General features: G+C 40.5%; 1 protein-coding gene across 2 annotated transcripts in view; it reads right to left on the reverse strand.

Moving 5' to 3' along the window:
• Window positions 1–18,098, reverse strand: part of TMEM163 (transmembrane protein 163) — a 101,781-nt gene extending 83,683 nt beyond the window's left edge. The window contains exons 1-2 of one of the 2 annotated variants that reach the window (XM_055718084.1): window positions 17,637–18,096; window positions 12,358–12,477 (exon numbers count right to left, since the gene is read on the reverse strand). In XM_055718084.1, the coding sequence (XP_055574059.1) occupies window positions 12,358–12,477; window positions 17,637–17,790 (274 nt within the window). In that variant the 5' untranslated portion in view covers window positions 17,791–18,096. Of the gene's footprint in view, window positions 1–12,357; window positions 12,478–17,636 lie in introns of both variants that reach the window. The other variant, XM_055718085.1, reaches the window with a different exon arrangement.
• Window positions 18,099–22,000: the final 3,902 nt, after the last annotated feature.

The raw sequence follows: 22,000 nt of genomic DNA on the forward strand, positions 1-22,000 counted from the left end.
GCATAAAAAGTTACACTGAACGTTGGGTCAAACATACAGCTAAAAAACCATGTTCTTTCCTGAAAGTCAAGGCCTCACTAATGTGTTCCTGACAACTACCAATGGTTAAAACCAACTAACTTGCTGCCCAAAGACACTTTAAAATCTTTTAAACTGCCATCCTCTATAAGCATCTCTTCCTTGATCTCAAAAACTTCATGCACTTAGAACTCAAGGCAGGTTATTTCCTAGCTTTCTTTACTTTTTTCCTTCTCAGTAGCACTCATTTGACAGCAGTTTTAAGTTCTAGAAGTTCTTTCCAACATCTATCTGATCAATAAAAATGGTTACTCAAAGAAACAGAGGAAATGTAAGTTTCCCAGCACTGAAAAGTAAATGTTAATAGCATTTACCTTTCTCTACCATCTATGAATGGGGTGGAGGGAGAAAAAAATAAAAAAAAAGAAAAAGATCCATGTCCCTAAGTACTTCACTTCATGAACCTTGAGAGACACTGCACAATGTGAATCTACTCCAACAAAACCCACCACCATACCCAAATGCACAGTCCTGTCCTCTTAACTGTTTAGCAGAGCCTTTACTCTGTTCCAGGTCAGCAGAAGCAGCTAACTGCATCAGCAAAATGCAAACACAAGAGTAACACCACACTCCTCAAAACCCACCACCACAAAACACATCACTCAACTGTGAAGTTACTACTGCCCAGGCCACAACTAGTCTAATACATTTAAACACATCCAATCACAAGCATTACAGCATTGGAAGTTCTGTGAACTTGAAATAGTTTTCACAAGGTAAGCCACGACAAACCATGGAAATTATCCCACAAATCAGTAGGTTCAGTACTGAGATGAAGCAGGCTGCAACCCCTGCCTAGAATTGTACATACAAAATTCAGAACACGTTGTCACTGTGGAAGACCTGGGATACACATAAACGTGTCAACTACTATAGAGCAAAACACTGCAATTTTTTGGCAGAAAATGCAATTTTTTTCATGTATCAAAACCTGATGTGTACAGATGGAGAACAAGCTCACAGCAGTAAAATCATTTTCCCAAGCCTACAAAGAAAGCTTGGGCTATGCCCAGGGTTAGAATAGTCCCTGGAGGAAATTCTTGGCATGGTCTCTGAACCTAGCAGGATGCAAGCTAGTGTTAATTCACCTTTTTTCCTCAGCATTTAAAAATGTCTGCAAAAGTTTAAACAGGCTGCCTTAAGCAAGTATTATCTCACAAAAATGAGACACAAGTGTTACTATCAATAAAATGCTAAAAGAAGCTCTAAGTCTGAAAACACCTCATCCAGTGTAAGTTCATCGTATCATTTGCCATAAGCTTTAGGCCCAGATAAATAAACCCATGGAAGTCAACAGATCTGTGTACGTCAACTGAAGATCTGTCCCTATAAATTACTTTAAGTGTATTTAGGAGATTTCAAGCCTAAACATTCCATAAGCCATTAAACATTACTTGCAACATTATCCCTTAAATCCAAGTCTTGTTTTCATCCACCAGATGCTTCTCAGCAGGGAAATATACACACGATAACCCAATGAGTACCTCTTAGTGAGAAAGTAACAGCAAAGCTCCCTTTGAGCAGGGTTTGCTTGAGTGTTCACCACGATTCAAAATAACAAAATTGGATCATTTTGCTGCCCATATCACAATATCAGATTTATTATTATTTTTCTTTTACACATACAGAAGCAGTAACAGTGGGTCTCCCACAATCAGAACTCATATGGTAAAGACATATAACTCTGAATTTTAGCTCCCTAACTAGAAATCTGTAGAAATTAATTTGCTAACCTGTTTTTTCATGGCTAGAGACAGAATCGTTAAACAATCTCTCCTTTTCTTGTTGCAGCTAATTAAACACAGAAATATCAAGTCATACTAAATAAAAAGGAGGCATGGTTTATTATTAGTTTCTAACGTGCCACAAAGATAAGCAAACGAATTGGCTCTTTTGGGTACTATTAGTTCCACACAGTTAGACATTATAGTCTGATATATGTTAGTCACAGCAGCCAGTCAGAGAATAGTGATGTCTATCAAGTCGGGAGGTAGACAATAATCTTCCAGGCATACATATTGCCCTCATTCATTCTCTTACAAAACAAGCTAAGACTGATGCCTTTCATCTGCCTTTCTGCATCCCTAGCAGCATGCACTTACACACATGCAAACTGATCAACATAAAGCAATGCTAGTACAGGCTGTCTTACAAGAAAACTGAACAGCACAAGAAAAAGTAACTCTTCGCTATGCAGTTCGGAAGTGACCTGCCACCACTACAATCACTGTCAGTTTTGTCACTAGCTTCTATGTCCATTCCTGGTCTGATGCTGGTTACTTAGCTCCACCCTATGTTTTCCATGGATCTGTTAGAAACTTTTTTTCTAGGATTAACTCAATTCACACCAAATAGGAATTTAACTGTTCCAATCACCACAAATCTATTATTAAATATCTGCAGCCATTTGTTGCGTTGGAATAGCAATTTTATCATGGAAGGATCACAAATCATGCTTTTGATCAAGGCAAAGTAAGTTACGTGGTTTCCACAAAATGCTATTTCTGACTCCTAATTTGGGCTTCAGTATTTCAAGCATACCTTAACTTGTCTATCAGTTTTCTATCAAGCCTCCCATAATGGGAATGCATGGAGCTACTTTTATTTCCCCCAGCTACACATCCTAGCTGACACTGTAGCCTGCATTTCCATTTTATTAAATCTCCCACTGAACGATAATAAATCTTTCTTTCAAAATGTGAGATTTTTCTTTTCAGAGCCTGGGGAAATACTGTCATTCTTTGGCCACTGAAATGTTTCATTAAAAAATGTGATCTGAGGACAATGCACTTAGAGGTATATTTCCTTCACCTTGGTAAACTGAAAAGATACATTATACTTAATGGTACCTTGATAATAATCTATAAAAGCAGAAGATAAACAGTCTTCACATCTGACAAGAAATCTTTGTTTAGGATTCAGCTGAGAATCCTTTTCTGCAGTAGATCTTACTCATGTTCTCAGCATCACACCTAGCATGAAACTGGCCCAGAGATTTCTCCAGAAAGGCACAGTTCACGGTGCAACCAAAAGCCACTTATTCTGCAGCAGTTCCTGGAAGGCAGATGCCTCTTGTCTAACTATTTTTATGGTATTTTTCAGACTATCCCCCTTCCTCTGCAGTTTTTCTGTCTAGCAAAAATACCAGCTGGTTACTTCTGGTCACCCTTCTTTGACTAAGGACTGACTAATCTACTTCTTCTAACTCTGAATCTAAGCTTATCTGTCCCTTTTTCTGCACATCCAGAGAAAAAAGAATGGGTCATACACAAAAGTCAGATGAGATACTTAGGAGCTCTCTGTGGTTCTTCTGGAGAAGGCTGGTTTGTAAATGAAGGTTAGCATCTATTAAAAGTTATCTTCCCTTCCCCAATCTCCAGACCTGGTTTCAGTCTTTACCAAAGACTTAGGATAATCCTAATTTGAACAAAACTAATTTGACCAGGTTGCTCTACCCTTTTAATACAATGTATCAGTTTCCCAATCTTTCAACCTGAAAGACTTGACCAACTGACACTACAGTTGCTTGACAGGATACCAAAATCTATGAATGCAAAACAGAGATCAGAACAACTGCATACCCTTATCATCCGAGTACCATCCCCTCAATGAAAAAAAACCCCAAACCAGAAAAAAAAAACACCAAAAAACACCACCACCAAACAACCCAACCACACAGTATTTTCATCTGTTTTTATTTTAGACAAACATTTGTGTAATATTTTCAGTAACTACAGTAACAGATTGATCAAACCACACACACACACACATCATTTTACAATGCACCAGAAATGCACAGCACTACAGTGGACAAGCACAGCTGTTTAACAGAGCATAATGGGATTCTAGTACAGTTTATCACCTATAACGATAAATAATAGTTTTGTCAAATTAAATAGTAGATTAATTTACCAAACTGAATTTTTCACAAGATCGGTATTAGCTTGCCTTTTCCTCAAAGGAAAAGCATGTATCAAACAGGAGTATCTAGGACACAAGTTTTACACTCGTGCCAGTGGTATTTTCTAGAAACATAAGTGTCCTTCAGTTAATACTGGGTTATTAACCTCAGAAGCGGTAGTGCCATCTAGTCAAACATCACCACCCTCCATTATATTTTCTCCACTACCACTCTACTTATACTCACAGTTTCTCACACACTCCCATTTCTCATCTAGCACCACCATTACTTCACCAGAGTTGGCAACAGGGAAGCACATGTGTCAGCTAAACAACAGTATGCTCTATTGCAATATGCTATAGATCTGCTGGGAGCTATATTGCATTGTAAAAAAAGAAATATTATCTATGTTATTATTTTACTGTTACTGAGTCCTCCTACAGTGCAGGCATACCAAAACAAGATGAGTCATCGGTAAATAAAATTATATACTGAAAAAGTATTAAAATTTATCAAAATTTTCAACTTTCAGGGAAAGGAACTCAAACATTGTTACTGAAAAGTCACAGAAAATAAGTGGCAGGTAGTAAACAGCAAGCACTATCAACCTCCCAGTAAAGCAGAAGTTATAAATGTTATTAAAAAATTTAAATCTGGTACAAGTTTACATTTTGTTGTCTACTAAGTTAAAACACACAAACATTTTAAAATTTCTGGCAGAAGTAAAGAAAACCTAAGAAAGTCTGATTTTCATCACTTCCACTGCTGTCAGGGAAGTTTACACATTAGTGCTTTACAACCTAAGAAACTTCAAACAATAAAGTGATACTGTACGATGAATATTAACCATCCATTTTCTTTCATTAATCTTGATTTTCAGCTCCAGAAACAACAAATTACAATGACTTACTGAAAAAACATTTTACTTTTAAGACTGCAGTGATGTTCCTTCAAATGGCAGATGTACAACCACTAACCTATGTTATATACCTATTAAAAAGCAGCAATTGAGACTCGCACTAGAGGATTATTTAAATTCAATTTTGTACAGAAAAAGTCAAACAGTTTTTTGATGGACAGCAGTTAATACCAATCGCATGTAATAAACCTCATATTACTTCCTTTTTTAACTATTTTTGTCTATTTTTAACCAAGATACACATTTTTCCATCCACTACAAGATAGGGAAGGCTGTAGGGCACATCATTCCTACACCACCCAGTTATTGCCAAGCGGCATGCCTAAAACATTCCCCATTACAAGTTCAGCTCTTCTCCCATATGCAAATTCACCCCCCTACCTACATCTGTCTTTAATGGCACAGCATAATTCCTTCAGAGATATGATTAGGATCCATGACACCAGCTCAATTACTTAACACTGCCTAGTTATTTACCTTATTTGTATATTGTACCTTGCTACACAACTGTATTCTCATAGCTGGAACTTCTGAATCATCAAACACTTAAGTTGCCTTTAATGGAATCCTAGCAGAGATCTGACTGCAAAACTAAAGACCAAATTTCACGTGTCTAAAATGTCCCGCTATAAAATAAATATAATATCTATTAGAATAGGTAAATCATATGTATTTTATATGGTATAAATTAGGTAATATAATATAGATGTTAATTCATTTAAAGGACATTACTGTTCTTACTGGTCTACTGCACAGACTTATTTCAGACTCTTGCACAAAAAAAACCTACCACAGCCTCAGACAGGAAAAATAAAACAACAAAGGAAAGAATTGTGCTAATGATTTTCACACTAAATAGCCTAGACATAAGATACTTGTGTGTACCTCATTCTTCATGAAATGATGTCATAGAGCTAGTTTTCCCTCAAAATCAGCATCCTGTTTTAATTTCAAATTTCTATGGGATGATCTTCTCTCATGAGAAAGGAATCAGCACTTAGCACAAGGAATGATCAAATTACAATTCTCTAATGCAAAACCACAACAGACTCATATGTTTTAAAAGTTAGCATTTAAACAAACTCAGTTGTTTTTGTAACTTCTACCACAGCAACTATTTTTTTAAATTGTTTACTGTTCAAATACATAGACAGAGATCATTATATAGCCTGTTCTAGATTTCACAGACTTCTATCATAATTTTGCCTGCCAACTAAGGAAAAGATTTCATGACGTGTGAAGCATTGCAGATTTTAGACCTGTACTTCTGTTCAACAGCTATCAGTCTTGAACTTGACATCCATATGCTATTTTCTCCTCCCAAGAAAGTCAGAGTTTCGTATGCCTAAAAAAAGATAGGCCCTTACTGGCCTCTCATTTAATTTTCAATGAATTAAAATTGCATTTTACTGTTACTAAGTACAGACTGACCTATGCAAAAGGCTATCTTTTGCCAGTGCTGCACTGGCAATGGATTTTTTTTGTCCTTTAGAACTCTCACTTAACATGGTTAAGACTAAACTCAGTTTTTTACTATAGTGATGCAACTATAACGAAGACAATAGGCTTGGACAAGTGTCACCAATATCAGAATTCTACCTTGGCAATTTAAGATCTATATTTCATTAACACTTCTGTGGGACTACAGCCCTGAAGCATCTGTCTTTTTGTAACTGATATAATTAAATGTCCTGAGAAATATGCAAAATTAGGGATCTGCATACTATCACACAGCAGTTCTATTCTGTATTTAGCCTTTCCTTGGTTTCAAGTGTCTGCATGCTCTTGTGACTTGAAATGTAACTTTGTGAATAAACATAATGCGTTCTACGAAAAATAAAAAAAATCAAAACACACCAAAAAAAACACCTCTTAGGCCTCAGGTCTTTAGGAGTGAGAAATGCAATTCTGTATAGCTCCTGGAAGGGAAAACACAAAGATCAAGACTTTTCATGTGGTCAGTGATCCTGGAGAATTTTAGGTACCCACAGAATCTAAAACAGGCCTGAGTTCTGAATGCCCATCATTTGTCTGAAATTCAGTGACCTTTAAAGCATGCTGAACTGGATATCCAAACTAAAGAGCATCAGAACCATGAGTCTTCACCTACATGCTTTATTAGTAATAGCATTATTATTCACAGCTGCGCCCAGGGTACACTAAGTATTGTACAAACATAAGGGAAAACCCACATAAATTTAATTTTTAAAGCAAGAATAGGAATAGGTCACTGGGAAAATGATGTATTTATCAATAAATTAATATAGTCACTCCCCATCGTGGTTGTCTCAGTAGTACACCTGAGATGAGAAGTGACAGATTACATCAATGCATCCACATCCAAGCATCCAGAGGATAACACCTTCAGTCACTCAATATTTGTCCCAGGTAACTCCATTTGCAGTGCACCAGAGTAGCATAATAAGGGAGGAAAATCAGCAGTCGTCCTACAACTAAACGAAATGAGATTTTATGACTCAATTCAGTCATTCCAATGAAGAAAGTGGACCTAGAACCATACTGTCTAAGGTTTGCTGGTATTTGAATCTGTCAGAGTCAGAACTAGCATGAAGCTTTCATCTGAAAGCAAGCTCTAACCTGAAATTTCTTAGCATATGGACCATGCATTTCAAACAAAATGCCTCTCTAATCCCAGTGTGAAACATCACTTCACTAAACAATTTTTCAGTAATTCATTCTGAAACACAAATGGTTTTGTATACAAAATCAGAATGTCAGTGTCTTTGCATTTACTTGTAATATCTTATCCGTAGGCCACCAATAGCTAATCCTGTAAAATACTCTCACTTTCAGAATCGTATCTACCAAGTTTCCATCTGAGATACTACATAGATTAAAATTCACCTTCTCAAAATAACATCGGGTATTTACTACACCAGACTAAACACCTACCAGGACAAGAGCTCAAATCACAGACCTATTGTTGCACTCAAGTTCTTGGTTATTTCTATAAAACTAAACCCTTTAATATGTCTGTGGTGATCTAAAAGGAGTGATCTCTAAAGCAGCCATGAGGACAGAGCTCACGAGCTGCCTGCTATTTCCCCAGCATTTTGCAAACAGCCCAGCACCAACTCCCTCTCTGATGCATTAGCATGCAGGGCCTATTCAGGCATACTCTGACCACACTGTGGCAGGCTGGCTGCAAGTTCCACCTCACGAAAGCCCTTTACAAAGCCGAGATTTACAACAAAGGCATACATTCTAAATCTTTACTCAATCTCTGACTACAAAGAGCGCTTTTAGTGCAGAATTTGGTCTATATGTTGTTTAGATATATTGATATGACTACTCCACTCACTGTGAAACAATTTTAGCTAATCAAATCAGGAAGATGAACGAACAGGCTACTTTCTGTGAATCACAAGTCTACTGGACAAGAAATACCAGACAGAATGAGAGTTTGTTTTCTGCTCTGAGAATACTACCAGAGGCTAGCTGCTTGAGCAGAAATGAAACTATAACAGCAAAAGCTATATTTGTGTATTTTTCAAAATTATGTTTTAGTAACATAAATGTAAGAAACTAAGAGTAATGGGTTTCAAGACACCAAAGTTCCATTCCACCTGTAATAGTCCCTCATCCTCTATTATGATTCTGAAACCGGGCTCAGTGTGAACCTACAATACTGCAGCTACAGGAAGTAGCTATTATGAAATTATTTAGACTCAAGCCTTATACACAAATATATGTTGCAAAAAAAAAAAAAAGATGTTCATATTGTTGCTATATTATTTAAAAACAGAAACAACTATATTAAAATTATTATTCCAGCACTCACTTGGGGTGCCAAGGAAGAAATTAATGTTCAGTTTAGTAACTTTTATCATGCTCAGTCTCAGTTTATGACTATATATTTATAAAAATGTAAATCCACTCTTCATGAGAATCCTACAAGCATGCATATTTCAGGCAGCATGGAAACGAAGGCTCATCAGCCACTGCCCAGCATCTGACCATAAAAGTACCTCACAGAACCACAAATGTCAGAATGTGTAACTCACTGTAAGAAAGCCTAACTTTCAGCCATTAAAGACAGTATCATAGGGTTCCAGTGACCTCAAGGTTTAAGTCTATAAATATTTTACTGAAGCCTTGTACAACTATATGCTGGACAGCAACACCTTCAACAGCACTCCAAGCCAATGGGACCACAGTGATTACCACACAGTGCAGGAGTTGTATTTAGAGACAGCAGCTGAAACTTTCAAATGGTCTTCTACAAGTACAGCATTTCCGCAGTAAAAGTAAGCATATTAAGTACCTGATAGTAACAGTTCTGTTATATCAGCTAAAGGAGAAAGCTGATTTTATGGTCTGAGTATGTCCTACTTCTCAATATTAGTGAATGAAAGATGACGATTTCATTTTCCCTTAAGCAGCCATTCTGCTACAGCCTAGCCTGGTTTAGCTTTCCAAAGCTAGAGACCAAACATATTTTGATGCATACATCAGCATTTCATCTTCTGCATTCCAGTATTTTAGGCCACAAAACAGCCCATCCCCAAGAGAATACATACTATACACCTGTTACGTAGCTAATATATGACATGTATATAAGTATATCATCATTTGAATTTATACACTGTTCACAGGTTCTTTTTAATACCAAGTCTAACACACCGAGTTTGCATCAAAAGATCTCACCCTCATGCACCATATGTAATAAGGAAACTACTTTATGTATTCAGATCAACTTAAGATTTATCAATCCATTTCAATATTACCAAGTGAAAGAAGATCAGAGTTCAGCTGGGGCATCTTCATAATACCACCAAAAGAAAACATCTCATACCAGTGAAGATAAACCATTCCAGCTTACTCTAATGATGGAAAAATCTAGCATTGGAAGCACCTAGCCTAGTCTTGAAAGGAAGGAAGGTGATCAAGCTGCAGCACCCAAGGGAGGGGGGCAGACCATAAAAAAGGAAAGGTAGTCTAATTACAAACACTTGGTTGGAAAAGGAGGCTCCTGAATCATTTTCGCACTCTCCACACAAACCATGCATATGAGTATCACTCCCCTTAGTATTTTTCTTACCTTCCATGCCTTCCATTTTTTCAGTCACAGTTACCAAGTACTGCCAGTTCCCTGGCCTGTTATCTTTACTATATCATGTGCTGCTGCAAAAGCAGCACCATAAGATACACTTGCAAGAAAGCATTTCAAAGCCTGTAACAGGATAAAACAGAAACTTACAGGAAGAATTTATAGGGGAATCATAAAGAGTAGTGCGAATACAGTCAGTGTAGCCCGACAATTAGCACAGCAGGTCAGCATTTTTCACTGAAATGGAACATCAGGGCTGTATTGCTAACACTTTACTATTACAGACAAGGTAAAACGGAAACAGGATTCTTTAAATAGCAGGTGTTTGCAAAGAATTGGCAGCACCAGACACCCCAAAGTGATAACTAGTAATTTATATCAAACAGGCAGCAAACTCTAGTCACCTGGCATGTTTCCCAACTCATGGATTGGCTAGAGGCACCTGCTAAAAGGACAGCACAAAAGAAGAAAGCAGCCAATGTGAGACAATAAACTGAGCAGAACTGCTGAAGTTGGATGGGGAAATAAAGTGATTCTAGAAGAATCATTGTATTTTCTCAAACAATAAAAAGTTTTAATACTAAGTGTATCAAAAGCCCCGTCAATGCTTTTGTAGCATGTAAGTTAGCTGTCAACTGTCTATTAAGAGATTCCTTTCAGATTTAATATGAGTACGTGTGTTGATTCCTCTTCTATTCTTCATGAATTTAGCCTCTTCAAACCACAAGAGAAGGTACATTCAAAAAACATACAATTAGTCTACTACTAACTGCTGATCTCACTACTTCAATGCCTATCCACTGCAGCTGAGTATGCAGTCACAATATATCCAGGCAGGTACTACCTTCTCTGCTGTTTCTTTTCTGTAGGATTTCTACCAGACTGCCACAAATAAGGAAAACAGAAAATAAAAGCTTTCAGGTAGTCTAACTAGTCTTGCAAAACGTTTAAAAAGACCCTTTTAAAAGAAACGGAGGGTTTAGTTACCCATATTATACTTATGTCTTGCAACTCTGGTAAATGAAAGCGTAAAATAAAATTAAGTCATTTCAATATTCCCTAAAATTATACTGTTAATAGTAACAAAGTTATTTTTTTGTAACACAGTATTTACTTTTATGTTACTTCAGTAGCAAAGACAGACTATTGAATTTTCATGAAGCAGAACAAAATGGGAACTCACAGTGTCCGACTTTCTGGTTAACATTCAAATTCTTTACAGTGTTAGATTCTGCTTTTAAGTGTTCCTTCTCTTTTATCTTTTCTCTTTTTTTTTTCATCAAGTTATTGTACCTGTGTTTCTATATAAATCACTCCAAGTCAATATACATTGAGTTTTCAGAGACCATTTGGTCAGATTCTAATAATCTCTCCTGGGAGCTGACACCAACTTCCAGCAGCAGGTCGTATGCTGCAGATTAGAATAATAAAACACATGCTGCTGCAGCTTCAATAAAAACAAAAAGAAAGAACAAAAAAAAAGAACACAAGTCTGTCTTTATCAAGCTGAAGAATGATGCTTTGAGACATCTTAGATGTCTTGTCTTCTAGACAGCTTTCCTTTTCTTTATATAAACATGTAAATCCAGTCACTTCTGGTTTTTCATTCTTTTAAACAAAGAATGTGCCATTGGAAAGATTTTCTTCCAGATTCCACATTTCTTTTTGTCCTTACAGTAACACAGTATCACGTAATTGACCAAGACAGAAAGCTGGTATTTTACAAATTTGCATTGAACTAAAATATATCTTTATCTACACAATGTTAACATTTGTTCCTATTTTGAAATAAAAGAAATATATTTAATTTCTTCCATATAAAAGGGGTTTGTTTGGGGTTTTCTTTCAAATTCTTTGTGTAAAGGTAAACTAGACAATAGTCTTGAAACTTAAAGAAAAACACTGGCTTAAAAAGAAACTGGTATTTGTCCTCCAGATTAGCATTATGTTAGGGCATCTTTCAGTGTAACACAGATAAATTATATATTTCTCTCTTACCATTCACTATTCTTTATTATAGAATTCCCACTACAGATCCCAGGTGTATTAAGACTTGTCATATTTGACCTCTTTGGTTAAAGGCAATCCACTGCATAATGACTTTTACACTATTCTGTAAAATGAACAGTTCCACATGCACAAATGCTAGCAGGAATCAACATCTCCTGTTTCTTTCTCCGACCTTCAACAACCCTATCCACTGCATAAAAAAACCAACATTTTTACTAATTTATAAGCACCATGCAGACACAGGCAGACTAGAGAGAAACCTCTTTAGCAGTTGTGAAGAAAAAACATAAGAAAGCTTCCACAGAGAGAAATTCTGAAAGCCCAAAAGAAAAACAAAAAGGAAGAGGTGTGAAGATTTAAAATATTCCCAATACTCACTGAAAGCAGCCACTGCAAGAGCCAGTGTGACAATAATGGAGACCCAGGAAACCCACAATGCCTTCTTTCTGTAGCTTTGAGCTTCATGAGGTTTTAGCCTTGTACTGCTTTCTAGTAAACCTGATAAGCAATAAGCAAAGAGGGTATGAACAATACATTGCTCCTTTTAAAAACACAACTGTGTTAGTTCAGACCTAGATCACATATTTACATTCTATATTACATATAGAATCAATACAGAATCAAATCCTGCTCACATTATTAGTTAAGTGAATGAAGCCACCAGAAACACGAGCAAGCAAGGAGAGCACACACAAGTTGTTTTGATTTCACATAGAAAGACCCCCACACCAATCACTTTAAAAGAGTACTGCAATTGTAGGGCACTTACAGAAATTCACGTTGCTGACATTTTCTACTTGTACATCTACACAAGAAAGGGCTCAGTCCTAAGCTCACTCCGATCAAAACTCATTTCAGAACTTCAGGACCCTGAGCATAATTAACACAGGAGAAAAACTCATGCTCACCAGTCTCTGCGAAATAACCTACCAATGCACAGAAATACTGCACATATTGAGCACTGAAGTAGTGGCAGGCATACTTTAGAATCAAAGCTATCACAGTTGAAAAAAGCCTCTTGAAGCATAATGTCCTTCATGTGAGATATGAATACATCCCCATCTAGAACAAAGTGAAGAACCAGTTCTGTCCTTACTGCAATCAGCACGAAGTCTGTTAAACACAAGAGAATGGGATTTCTTTCTGTCTTTTTTGATGCTATCCATTTGTGGAAGTCTTTTGTCTACTCAAATCACAGTGAAGAATTCAGGTTAAAAATAAAGAAAACAACAACATTCTTTCATTTTCATTTTCAGCCTTAAGTCACTTTCAAAATGCACTCACAATTCAACATATTTGCCTCCTGTATATCCCAGCCAGATTCTTTTGTGCTTAATATATTCATCTAATTTGAAACATACGTTCTTTTTCACCAGCAAGTTCCAGCTCAAACCTGCTTAACTGAAGAGAACGCCTGATGGTTTTTATCTTTCTTAATGAATTACTCCAGAAAATGTGGGTGCCTCCTCTTAGATGATGATCACTTTTCAGAGGGACTTGCCTGCACTGAGTGCATTGAACTGGGGCACTGGTTTAAAAGCGCAACCTTTCAGTAGCTGGCTAATGTCTTAGACAAAGGGTTGAGAACAGGGGCTCTGGCAGACTCAGCAGCAGATTAAAACATTAACAGCTGAAGCTGTTACTATGCTCACCTTCCCCAATTTTCTCTCTGATGGCTATTGCCACTTTCAAGGCAGGTACACCTGATCCAGCTACCAGCATACTCCTGAACCCACACCTTGTTTAACCAAGTTTATTAACTTTAACAGTTATTAATTTCAGCTGACTGTAACATACTGGCTGAAAACTGCAATGGGTTTGGAATCAATTCAGAAGTGAATCAGACATCTCTGCCTCAGGGGCAGCAATGTGTCAGCAGAGGGACAGGCATCCAGGGGTGGTAGCAATTCAAGCCACCAGATTTTACTCTGCCACTTGAAGTCTGTCAAAACTATTGGTTCTAATCCTAGCATAATTGGTGGGATTCATGCTGTCTTGGAAAAATTCTTCATACTTTTTTCACCTCAATTACAATGAAGCAGAGAGAGTTTCTTTATAGTACTTCAGAAAACCACTGTGCAAATTTCATGCTTGTACTGGGTTTTAGAAAATTTAAAATATTACTTCACTTCTGTGCTACACAATCCCTTCTTTATGAATCGAAAAGAATTTACGAACTTGCATGCACTAGGGCCCATATTGAAATTATGTCTGTTTCTTATAAGGTGAGTTCTTTGTCTGTTTAACACATGAAAACTACCAGATGATAACCCTGAAAGGTTTGAGTCTTTTACTGATAGTACTGCACAGCTATTTCTCACATAACCCATTTTCACTTGTGTGAAGAACTTCCCCCCCCCCCCAGTGTTTGACCTGTCTTCTGCCGCTACATATAATGGTGCACAGTTTAATTGCTGTCTGATATGAGGTAATTTAACAATACATAGTGAAATATAGGAGAGATTTCTACTAACAGAACCATTGAGAGAACACATCTTCTCGCATTTTGTGTGTTTGCCCTTCCCACCCCCTCCCCGAACCAAGGTTTTTAAATTACAGCCCAAATCTTATTGGAATGTAAAGCAAAGTAGATTTTCTCAGGCAATTTTGATTCTCAGTATTTCAAACCTCAAATAAACACAGATCAGAATGACAGACATCCTCAACTGTTTCTTTCTTTAAAGACATCCTATAATTCACGGCTACAGCTCACTATTACCTGGGAAGTCCAACACACACAGTTGATACTTACAAATCAAATAATACCCCAATTAAATTGAGAAATTAATAATAAGCCACACAGCTCATGCAGCACTGCTGATTACTATTCACGTCAAGCACGTGTCCAGTATGACAGAGACTGCAATCCTTATAAAACTGAACCACTTGTGCTCTGTGTGTGTGTGTCTTTCTCTCTCTCAAAATGGCTGTCAGAGATATGATCTCTTCCTTCCAAAATAATTCAAACAAATTTCTCTATTTACAATTTTCATCCCTGAGAAAGACCTTATTATTCTTACAAGTGTCCTAGGGGACAGCAGACAAAAATACGAACTCATTCACGTGACTGCCAAGCCCGCAGCATTAAAATTATTTAGAAGCAACAACAGCTCATTAATTTACACACAACACCACAATTCACAACGTAAACCTCCATATTTTTTCCACTGCCCATAAGAAAACAAGTTTTAAGCACCCACAGGAGGCTGAAAGATAATTTTTTGGTATGACCTGCATTGCTACAAAAATAAAAAGCTTATATCTACTGATAAAATTCCTCCACCCTAAAATTAACATATTGAGTAATTTTATTGCCATTATTTTATTTAACACACAGATATCCTTAAGGTAAAGAAAAGATGAGCTGGTTAAATCCACTGGATTTTTACTTTATCTTTCAGTACCTTCGTATATTAACAGATTTTCTTCCCATAAAAAAATCAGAAGGAGAAAAAACCTGCCTAACAGTTGCAGAACACAAGCTTGGCATATTTGTGAAGTGATTCTAGGATATTCTTTACCATATGCTGACTTACCAGAAGTACTTTTCTATTTGGCTAAAGGATCATTTTAAAATGTCAAGTTAGAATTTGTGGAAGAGATAAGGCTAATAGAAAAGTTGTTCACCTAAGATGTTAATTCAAGGACCCCATCCACAAAATTATCACTGATGTTGGATCTAGCTCTTGAAGAGCAAATATCTTGTTCCAAAATTTAGGGTTAGTTTTTATTTTTAGCAAACATGGAAGTATCATCTCTATAACTGGATCGGCTATGATTCATTGGAAAGGATCATAAGAAGAAGTACAATCTAAAAGGACAGACTGTAACAATTTCAACAGGGACAACCTGCAAAAAGCATACCAGATTTTCCTCCACAATGACCGGGAATTATCCTGGTAGATGGAATCGGTCAATGACTATAGCAAAGGCTGAAAGAAAGCTACTGCAAGGGCCATAGAAAAGAGAGTGAAGGCAGAGAAGGAAATAAAATCAGCAGCTTTAGTCTTGTCTCTCTCCTAGAAATAGGTAGGGTCAGGTACAACAGATGCTCTCTCTCTTTGGAATTACCCTTAATGCCAAAAGGGCGAGATTTCCCCTTTAGCTCTGTCATACTGGGCACAAACGAAAAATTTCTGTAATCAAACTTCTGTATTTGAACCATAATCAAAATTCCTGGTTTGCGTTATTTAAAACGAAACTGAAGCCTCCAACTGCCCTCAGTCACAATGCCTATTCTGTGCCATGGGTGGTGGCAGCCAGGGTACCCCTGGAAAAAGGGCTGTCCCCAGCCCTGGCATGACTGACACCTGTCAGGGGAGATGGTGACTGCTCTTCCCCCTTACTTCTGTACTTCGTGTCTAGGATCTGTGAGCAGGCACAGGCATTTGGAAAGCTGAGGAAAGAACAGGAGATACAGGGGTTACGTGTAGGGTGGGATGAACATCAAGAGCACAAAAGAGGGGCTGAAAGCAGAAAGAGAAAGGGCAACAGAGAGGCTAAGGAAAGCCTATACGTGACATAAAAAATGGTGACAAATTGTGTGGAAGAGGAGCCTTGAGGTGCTGTGGAGGGCAGGGCAATGGGGAGGGTTAAAATGGCAGCTGCTTTTATGGGCAGCAGGTAAGCGAGTGCCTCACACCCTGAACAGATGTCCAACAAAGGTGTGCTTCACATTAGAGTAACACGGTTTGGGAGCAGGCAGCTTCCCATGTCTGGTCTGATATGTAGGTAAATAATAAAAAACGAGTTATGTGGAAGCACGTTACACGGTAAGGGAAAGGAGACGAGAAGTAAGATAGGCGCCCTGGCTTCGCGACCACCACAGAAACGCCGCGTTATGCCCCCCGGTCGGCAGGCGGCCGCCACAAGCCCCGCGGGCAGGTAACCCTAGCGGCCTCCCTCCGTCCCCTCAGCGGCGACAGAGCCTCCGGCACCGCCCGCTCCGCCCGGGAGCCTCCTGGGCCCCGCCGCCACCTGCGCCCCGGGGCCGCGCTGTGGAGCGGGAGCGGCGCCATGTGCCGCCGCCCCCCGCCCCCGCTCCCCCGCCAGGCCGGCAAGTTTTCGGGCCAGGTGGGGACAGCCACGAATAGAGTTGATAAAAATATTCTGAAGCTGTCGCGGGGGTGCTGGCACGAGAACTAAAACGGGGGAAAGCTTCGAGGGCGGCGGGGGTGGGGGGGCGTTAAGCGAGTGCCGGCGGCGGGCTGAGGGGCGGCCGGGGGCGCTCAGGCGGCGGCAGGGGCCGGGCGGGAGCGGGGCCTGCAGGCCCTCACGCCGCGGGAGGCCGGGGCTGCGGCGGGGCGAGCGAGGGGGTCCGGGGGAGCCCGGCGCGCTGGGGAGCACGGCGAGCGGCTGCGAGAGCGGAGCGGCTGCCAGAGGCAGCCAGGAGGGCAGGAGCCGGTGTGGGGCTGCCGGGGGTGAAGAAGAGGGGGCGGGAAGAGCTGGTGTGGCTGAGAGAGGGGGAGGGAGGGTGTGGGTCCAGGAGAGCCAGGCGAGAGGGTGCTGCAGGGAGGGTGCTGCAGGGAGGGTGCAGGAAAAGCTGTCGGGGGTGGGTGTTAGGCGCCTCGATACGCAGGGGAGGCGATGGGGCATGCCACTGGGGGGGACAGCGTGCAGGAGGGCGGGTGCGGGGCGAGGGACGGGCGGGTGCTCACCTCTGTCCTCCAGCCCCTCGCTGAACTGCCCGCTCTCCCCGATCCGCAGCTGCTCCTGCTGCTGCTCCCGGGGAGGTACTGGCGGGCTGGCGCCGGGGGGTTGCACGATGGCGGGGTCCGGAGTGGTGTCCAGGGGGGCAGCGGACGGCTCCATTTCTTGCGGGGCGGCGGGAAGCGGCTGGCGGCTGTGACAGCGAAGCGAGGAGCGAGCGGAGCATCCAGCCCGGGTGCGAGCCCGGTGAGAGGAGGAGACTCCGGCTCAGAGCATCAGGGAGACGAGGACAGGCAGCAAACAAACTCCTCCGGCTGCTCCCCGCCAGTCGCTCCCCGCGGCCGCCTCATCACTAACCTCGCCGGCGGCGGAGGGGGGGGGCAGGTGGGAGCGCGGTGCCGCCTCTCCGCGCCGCCCGTCCCCTCCCCGCCCCAGCGGGAGCATCCCGGGCGGCGGGCGCGGCGCCGCAGGGGAGCGGGGGCCGGGGCAGGGCGGGCTCGTCCCCGCGCCGAGCGGCGTGAGGGGACTGCGGGGGCGGGAAGGGCTCTGGCGAGTCGCCCTCAGGGGCTTCTCGCCCCCGAGAGCCCGCGGGCACCTGCGAAAGGTGCGGCAGGACCTTGGGCTCCATGTGCGTCCCCGGGGTGGGCCTGTCAGCCTCCCCATAGCGGGCTCTGCCACCTCCGCCTCCCGGGACCGGCCCTCAGGGGGTGAGTCGGCCAGCGGCTGCTCAAGGCCCATCGCTTCACCGCCCTTCAGGCAGGTGAAGACCCAGCGCGCCCCTTTGTTGGGGATTTGCACCTTCTCCATCCCCTGTACCCCTTTTCCAGGATCGGCACCGAGCCACCACACAGACGCACCTCTCAGACCCCCCAGCACTGATGTCTGGTTACGCTGCCAGTTGGTTTTACCAGTATCAGCCTAAAAACGGGCCTAGAACACGCAGAAGTCTGGTGCTGAGGCATGGCATTAGAGCTGGAGACCTGCTGGTGTTCAGGGCCGTTCTGGGTTCGCTCACCTGCCGTTCTTCGAGCTGGAGAAGAATGTAGGGGAAAAGCTAAAACCTTAGGAGAGCAGAAATGTAAAAAAAAAAAAAAAATTTACTGATAGATCTGTGCCAGAGCTGCTTTCATCTCCGCTGGTTTCTAATGACTAGATGGAGAGGTGCAAATAAACAAAAGCATTTTCTGTGCTAGCACAGTCTCCCGACCACGTGCTTACTAGCATGCAGATAAATTTTGAAACTGCATTGTGTTTTGACTTGAGTCTAGGAAAATATCGGAATTGGACATCGCAGCCCAAGTCCTCAGCTGACATGTATGGATATAATACCCATTTAAGGTGTATGAAGAACAGGTTGCTTTTCTCTTTTGAGAAATTAGCAGATTTGGGGAGTATAAAAAGGCCAACAGGAAATTAATATCTGTGATTTTACAAGCTGTCAGAATCTTGAAAAAAAGTTTTGTAGTAGTTTAGTAATACCTGTTTGGGAATGGTTAGTTAAACATTACTACCAAGATGTCTTGTTTTTTTAAAAATGCCTCTTAATGCTGTATGCTAATTTCAAAATTCTTTTCAGCTCTATTTTCAAGCATTAATTATTTGAAAAAGTAACAAAGGAAATGGGAAGGTAAGCGACATAACTTTTTAGAAACTTACTTGCATTCTGGCAACCTTGTGGAATGGAGGTGGCTATTGTGGTGTGAGGGACTGGTGTTTGCTTTTACCTAATCTTACAATTTCTTTGTGTATTGTCTACCATACCTACTGTATGAAATGTTTTTGAAGTCTTCATGCCTCTCACCTAAATTTCATCTTCACCTTTAGCTATCCTACCCTGCTTTGTAATACCAGAGCTCTTGCTCTTCTAATTGGATTGGTGTCAATATAAATATAAACAATACCAAAAGTATTTTCTTTTTCCTCATAAATTGGATAGTAAATTACCAAGTGCCTGTTTGATGTTAATGTCAAAAGAGGTTCTCATGTGCATAAGCTATCACAAATGAGTTCTTTCTGAGGTTAGTAGTGATTTGGGGGGTTGGGCTGCATTGGGAGGGATTGGAAACTAGTAATTCCATAAAACATATAAGATAATTTTCTTTATGGGCAGTTTGTTAAGCTCTGGTGAACATGAACCTTCAAGACAGGAGAGAAGATCTGTACATGTATGCATGTGAGAGATGAATGAAAGGTAGAAAAGACTTACCTTTTGGTACTTGCCATAAATCATAGATTGTCACGTCTCTCTGTCACTTAAAATGTCTTCGTAAAGTGAGAATCCTTCCATGAGTAGAGCCAGTTTTGTCACCTAGTCAGAGACAAGGGATTTGGGCCGAATCACTTTTCAGGATCTGGCAGGGATATAGAAACCTTTGGTGACTCAGTTTGGAGAGACACTCTCCCATGCAGAGTGCATCCAGCACAAGCTATGAAGAGTTCCTTGAAATCGTTGCAATGGATATAATGCTCCCTAATGCAATTATTGCAGGGCCCTTCTTCTTATAGGGAGATAAGTATGTATCTGATCCATTCCAGTAGGAACTTTCTTTTTGCTTGCATAAATGAAAAATTAACTAGTGACTCTCACTGGACACTACCTCCTTTCTGTAAGACTCTCCAAGCTATTCTGGTATTATAACTTCCAGGAATCAACACAAGAGGAGAGTGCCTGGAGATTCCTAATTCCATTTCTTTAAAAGGAGGTAGGTTTCCAAATGATTTGAAGGAAAATAGGAACTAGGAACACCAAACCACAAGTTTTAAACTTTCATATGTTCCTTTTTCCTTTTTTAAGTTGTTCTCAGTTGCTGTTCTTATGTGAAACACTGTGTCTGGCAGGGGCTGCATCTGTCTCTGTATAAATGCTATAGTGTTCAGGCTACAGAAAAAAATATGAGGCTTGCAAAAAGTATTATATTTTCTTTTAAATGACTCTTCAGTGCCTTCAAACATGGTCTCATTTGAGAAGGCATATACTCTGCATTTAGCAAATACAAATTCAAAATATTAAACAGATCCACAATGAAAGGCTTTCAGATCAGACCATTATTTATATAAGATAGCTACTAAGAAGCAGAAAGACAGCCATATCATAGCAGCTGGAAGTTGCTTTCCAGCATTGCCTCTATGACACCTCTTTCACTCAAAGCATGTTCCATTGGATGAAGATACAGGGCTAGGGTTTTAAAGATGTTGATCCTATTTTCCAGCCCTGTTGAACTTCTTGTGTAGGAAGCCTGTAGGCAAAGTCAATGAAGAGAAAAAGGCCTGACCCTAATAGCTGTATTACTATACAATTTTATTTCTTGGCCCTTCAAACCTCCCTTTGTTGGCTATGAATAAGAAGTCAAAAACAATTAAAAAGAAAAGCAACATCTCTGGATTCAATCTAAATAGACTGATGCCATCCCATATTCTATAGCTGCTGCAAAATTAATACATACTTGCAGAACTTTGTTCCCAGCTGGAACTGCCTGTAATTTCCATATTTTGTCTTCCAGAGAAAGGTGATTCTAAACAGGATGGAGATGCACCACAGCAACCACCAACAATGAAGAGAACTTCTCTCGTTTTTCTTAATCTGGATTGTCTGAGGTCTGGTTTTGCTGTGGTTATTTGGGGCAGTTCTTTTCTTTCTTTCTGCCCTTCCTCCTTTCTTCTATTGAATAAATGAAAAATACCAATCAGATTTCAGATTCTTCCTCCAGACCCACCCTAACTCTTCAGCAAAGTCAGGGAAAGAACTTCAGTTACATTTGACGAAAATTGGATTAGGTCCATCATTTTATTATTTTCCAAGGTAGGCATTTTCCTGAGGTGATAAGCAATCTCTGGGCAGTAGGTTGGCCTACTTTCCTATGTTACAGCCCCTTTGTTTCACTTAAACATTATTCCCATACCACCACCAGCACCCATTATGGGATGACAAAAAAATAGCATGGTGCAAAAAGGCAGAAAGACCACAGTGCTGTTGCATCGTGTAGAGTGAAAGTAGAACCAATGGGTGACAATGGCAAAACAGGCCGTGGTGCATCAGTGAGATAGTGGTCACTATCTGCAGAACATCTTTTCAGTCTGTGTGGAGCTGAAATAAATCTGTTGTCATTGTAAGTGAGTTTGGATATGTTAGCATTATATGTTAGTTTGTCATTGTAAAGTGAGACCACATCTATTCTGGACTATCTGGTTTTCCTTTTTAGCACTACTGACTAGAATTAGCAGAACACGGTGGTGCATTCAGAGGCTTCTGAGAAGGAAGTTTGCTTGATTTCTTTGATGTTAACCAGTGTTCCGTATTGACCATCTCTTAAGTGCAGCACTTAAATTAAGAGCATTCTTGCTGGAAAGATTTTGTCAGCTGGCCCAGTGATTA

This window comes from Falco cherrug, chromosome 8 (genome assembly GCF_023634085.1).
Source record: "Falco cherrug isolate bFalChe1 chromosome 8, bFalChe1.pri, whole genome shotgun sequence".
Classification (NCBI taxonomy): domain Eukaryota; kingdom Metazoa; phylum Chordata; class Aves; order Falconiformes; family Falconidae; genus Falco; species Falco cherrug.